The sequence below is a fragment of the Salvelinus fontinalis genome, chromosome 1, assembly GCF_029448725.1.
Source record: "Salvelinus fontinalis isolate EN_2023a chromosome 1, ASM2944872v1, whole genome shotgun sequence".
NCBI classification, from domain to species: domain Eukaryota; kingdom Metazoa; phylum Chordata; class Actinopteri; order Salmoniformes; family Salmonidae; genus Salvelinus; species Salvelinus fontinalis.
The window spans coordinates 43,168,176-43,173,631 of record NC_074665.1 but is presented as its reverse complement, the minus strand read 5'-3'; the positions used below and the strand labels follow the sequence as shown (position 1 = coordinate 43,173,631).

The following is a 5,456-nucleotide window of genomic DNA, read 5'->3' as shown; positions in this document are numbered from 1 at the left end:
ATTTTTTCCACCAATCATTTTTCCCATTGGGGATTTTAGAAACACTGCGAATAAGGGCTGTGTTTCGTTTCGGCTTACCCTGGCATGACGTTTTGATAACCATGTAAATCTCTCTAGGACTAGGTGACTTTTATCAATATATTTGCCTCTATTTACTCTCAGATTCAAAAATAATAATTAGCATCAAAGTAGACATTGTGCAAAACCACAAATCCCTGCAGGCTCCTGCACGTCATCTCTAGCTGACACGTTTGCGAACAGGTATTGTGTCAATTTAAAACTTGCACAGGACAGTTCACAGAATTGTCCATTTAAAGAAATGTTTCCAATTTCTTCATTACTACATTTAGCTAACATGAGATAGTTAATACAGACTATTACCTTTGTCTCGATTCAGCAGTCTCGTCCAGATCCTCATGTAATTCTTTGTAATTCTTTATGATAGCCACATTTGCAGCTAATTAGCATTCCATTTATAGTGGATAAAATAGGCCAATATATTGATAAAAGTCACCTTGTCCTAGAGAGATTACACGGTTATCAAAATGTCACGCCAGGGCAAACCTACACAAAACACAGCCCTTTTTTGAAGGTTTTCTCAAATCCCCTATGGGAAAATGAACGGTGGAAAAATGATTGGAACCATTTCCCAGTTTGACCGCTAGGTTTTATGGGTATTATGACTCATACTGTGGTACTCTATAGGGACACAGGGCTGCTGTCAATGGAGAAGGATGAAGCAACTAGTCTGCCTACGGAGGAATGAGCCTGACAGCTGGTAGGTAGAATCCTACTACACAACTCTACTAGGTCACATGGTTGCCTCCTTACTATCCCTCTGATCCTCTTTCGCTCTCTCTAGCTCTAATTCTGTGCGTGTGTACAGTCATTGGTGTACAGTGAGGGAGAGAGGAAGGGGGAGGGGAGAAATGGGAAGGAGGAGGAGCGGCTGAGTTGAGAGAGAGGAGAGGCACAGTAGGGATCGGTCTGTGAGACCAGCTCCACAACAGAGCAAGAGGTTGAAAAGAGTGTGGAGAGAAAAATAGCCAAGGTCCTTATTCTCTGTCAGGCGTGGAGAACAGAGACAAGGAATATAGACACATTCCTTTTGAGAGAGAGTGAAGGAAGGCGTGATAGAAGAGAAGAGGACTAGATAGATCTACTACATTGAAGAACGAGCTATTCAGTGGACGTTGGCGGCTTTGCTGTCACAGGAAAGGGAGGAGGGGAGGGGGGAACAAGGGATCATGCTGGTCACGGAGGGACGGAGGAGTGTGTGTGCGAGGGTGTATCCTGGTGTCTGCTTCGTGCTGGAGGAGTGTGTTTGAGGAAGAGAATTCCGGCGATTCAGTGCCATGCTATGGACTAAGAGCCAGCTGGAGTCTTGCTGAAGACATGGCCCAGGTAAAGAGAGGGATGTCACACACACACACACGCACAGTACTCACAGAAATAAACACCTGCATACAGTTTACACACAAAGTAGAGCTTGGATGCAAATGCAGACATTTATCTCCACACATCACTACATACACTCATTATGTCACACACACACACCAGCTCTGTCATCAATATTCATATGAGTTCCCATGATAGTCTCTGGGCACTCAGTCACAGAGCAACAGTGTGTGTGTGTGTGTTTGTGTGTGTGTGTGTGTGTGTGCATGTTTGGAGTATAATATTTAGCTTGTAAGAGAGCCACACACAGTGAGAGAAATACATTGAAGTGAACAGCGTGCATCCTGGGCTTGAATGTATGAGGGAGAGGCATCATTCTTGTTGGAGAACGAGAGTAGCTGTGTATTTTTAGAAAAACTGCTGAAGTGAGACTTTTGTATTCATAGCAAAGTGTGTATGTGTCTGTGTGAGAGAGGGAGAGTACTTTATTCTTAGTAGTCAAAGAAGTTTGTGTGAAAGAGAGACAGTGTACTTTCTTAGAGATAGAGAGACAGTGTGTGTCTGGGTTCAATGTGTGTGGCAGTGGAGCCTGGTGGAGAAATGGGAAGGACAGGCTCATTGTTTCTCCCTCCACCAGCCTCCACTGGTGGATGTGTGTGTGTGCGTGTCTGTCTGTTTGTGTGGGAGGGGTGGATAATTGTGTCATAGTGTAAAGGAATATTCTGTGAGACTTAATGGAGAAACCATGTACTCAGGGAGTGAGATGCATTGTCTTTCGAAGCCACATTGTAATAGAGGCATGGACTTCAGGATTTCCTGTTCTTGGCTGGGCTTTGGAAGGCTGAATGCTTTTACTATGATGAACATGTTTGCTAAATACAATACAGTAAATTATACTGTACTCTACTCTAGTATGCTATACTGCACTGAACTCTAGTCTACTGTACTATACTGTATTTTATTGTACTGAACTATACTCTACTTTTTTCTAAGACCCCTTTTCCATCTGTTTGACCAAAAATCAAAGCCTTTGCTTATTCCTAATTGTTAGGATGGAAATATATAAAACATTTATATTTGCCTTAACTAAAAACTACTGTACACTACCGTTCAAAAGTTTGGGGTCACTTAGAAATTTCTATTTTTTCGTCCATTAAAATAACATCAAATTGATCACAAATACCGTGTAGACATTGTTAATGTTGTAAATGACTATTGTAGCTGGAAACGGCTGATTTCTTTTATGGAATATCTACATAGGCGTACAGATGCCCATTATCAGCAACTATCACTCCTGTGTTCCAATGGCACGTTGTGTTAGCTAATCCAAGTTTATCATTTTAAAAAGCTAATTGATCATTAGAAAACCCTTTTGCAATTATGTTAGCAGCTGAAAACTGTTGTTCTGATTAAAGAAGCAAAACAACTGGCCTTCTTTAGACTAGTTGAGTATCTGGAGCATCAGCATTTGTGGGTTTGATTACAGGCTCAAAATGGCTAAAAACAAAGCACTTTCTTCTGAAACTCGTCAGTCTATTCTTGTTCTGAGAAATTAAGGCTATTCAATGCAAGAAATTGCCAAGAAACTGAAGATCTCGTACAACACTGTGTACTACTCCCTTCACAGAACAGCGCAAACTGGTTCTAACCGGAATAGAAAAAGGAGTGGGAGGCCCCGGTGCACAACTGAGCAAGAGGACAAGTACATTAGAGTGTCTAGTTTGAGAAACAGACGCCTCACAAGTCCTCAACTGGCAGCTTCATTAAATAGTACCCTCAAAATACCAGTCTCAACGTCAACAGTGAAGAGGCGACTCCGGGATGCTGACCTTCTAATGAATTAGCCTTTTAAAATGATAAACTTGGATTAGCTGACACAACGTGCCATTGGAACACAGGAGTGATGGTTTTTGATAACGGGCCTATGTATGCCTATTTAGATATTCCATTAAAAATCTGCTGTTTCCAGCTACAATAGTCATTTACAACATTAACAATGTCTACACAGTATTTCTGATCAATTTGATGTTATTTTAATTTACAAATTATTTAGCTTTTCTTTCAAAAACAAGGACATTTCTAAGTGACTCCAAACTTTTGAACGGTAGTGTATATATAGCCTACACTCTTAGCTTTCATTTTACACCACATTTGATGTGTTCCTATGTTAGTACTCATGTGGCCTTTTACTTGGAAATGCCCTTTTCACAATCCAACCCATTGTAACCATATTGTTCAGTATTCAACAGTATGCCACTGCCAGCATACAATAAATCCCAAGATCTTTTGTGCTTGTAACACGCATACACACACACACATTTACTCAAAATGTCATATTGTAATGATCGTCGTCTCCTTCGGATGAGGAATAGGAAGGATCGGACCAAAACGCAGCGTGGTAAGTGTCCATGTTAATTTGAATAAATAAACTAAACACTGCAATAACAAAACAAAAAAACAAAGAGAGTGAACGAAACGAAACAGTTCTGTAAGGTGAAGACACACAAAACAGAAAACAACCACCCACCAACACAGGTGGGAACAGGCTACCTAAATATGGTTCTCAATCAGAGACAACGATTGATAGCTGCCTCTGATTGGGAACCATACCAGGCCAAACACATAGAAATACAACACACAGAACAAAACATAGAATGCCCACCCCAACTCACGCCCTGACCAACCAAAATAGAGACATAAAAAGGATCTCTAAGGTCAGGGCGTGACACATATGTTATTATCAAGGCATAAAATGCAGAATTATGGGGGGAATATCGTTCTATCAAAGAAAGGCTTTGCTATTTCTAAAACTGTATATTGCTTAATTTCCTGTTACAAAAGGAACAGGTTACTAGCAAACTTCGTGACAATCAACCCCATACTGTGTGACAACCAACCCCGTGATCGGGCTGGTTGGCATAAGTGGACAGATAGAGTAGAAGCCATCAAACACAATTTTGGAATAAGATATGAGGATAAAAAGGGCCCCCATTTCAACCCAAGACCTTGGTCTTTATCCTAATATTGAAAAGTCTTGTAAGATATACTGGTGCTGAGAAACACACACAAGAGTTAAGAAGTGTGACAACCAACCCTGGTCTCCCCTACATATCCTACTAACAAAAAAAGAAAGGAAGACAGAAACAAACAAACAAACAAAAAGACAGACTAACAAGCACAAATGAGAGCTGTATATTTACGGTACTTAATTTATTGTAAATTCAAATCTGCATTTGGAGAGTTCCTCCACTACCATTATTCGTGTGTGTGCGAGAGAGAGGTTTTTATTTTTTGTATTTGTTATTATAGTTGATTCTTTCTTTGTATTATTTTATTATTATTATTATTGATTTTTATTATCATCATTGCGAGAAAGAGGTTACTCCAATACCATTGTCTGTGTGCGCTCGTGCGTGTGTGTATGGGTGAGTGAGAGAGAGAAAGAGAGAGAGAGAGAGAGAGAGAGAGAGAGAGAGAGAGAGAGAGAGAGAGAGAGAGAGAGAGAGAGAGAGAGAGAGAGAGAGAGAGAGAGAGAGAGAGAGAGAGAGAGAGAGAGAGAGAGAGAGAGAGAGAGAGAGAGAGAGAGAGAGAGAGAGAGAGAAAACACGTGTCTGTGTGTATGTATTTGTATGCGTGTGTCTGTCCGTCCGTGTGTGACTAAGTGCGTGTGTGTGTGTGGGTTACAGTGGCCCCATCCCCAGTCCACTCAGTCTAAAAGCCTCATGCTTCCTCTCGTCTGCTGTTATCTCCTCTCATATCCTCCTGTGCTGACCACTCATATGAACTAATGGGCTCTGTGGAGGAGTTTGAAGAAAAGTGACTGTTCTGCATCTCCAATACATGACCCCTTACTTACTTATCCAGTATAGTGAACCCAGCCTGGAGTTACTTTTTTGAGGATAGGAGAATGGGGATGTGGATAGTTGAGGGTTGGGGAATGTGTGTGTGTGTATGTGCGGGTGAGAAGAAAACATGTATAGATGGTTTGTAAATCATTGACATAGCTACTTAGAAATGATATACATAAACATAAACTGCAACACAAATACATTGCAGGC

General features: G+C 41.0%; 1 protein-coding gene across 1 annotated transcript in view; it reads left to right on the top strand.

The window, feature by feature from the left end:
* The first annotated feature begins 946 nt into the window (after positions 1 to 946).
* Positions 947 to 5,456, top strand: part of arhgap23b (Rho GTPase activating protein 23b) — a 68,620-nt gene continuing 64,110 nt past the window's right edge. Inside the window, exon 1 of the mRNA XM_055922091.1 lies at positions 947 to 1,404. Within this exon, the coding sequence (XP_055778066.1) occupies positions 1,396 to 1,404 (9 nt within the window). The 5' untranslated portion in view covers positions 947 to 1,395. The remainder of the gene's footprint in view (positions 1,405 to 5,456) is intronic.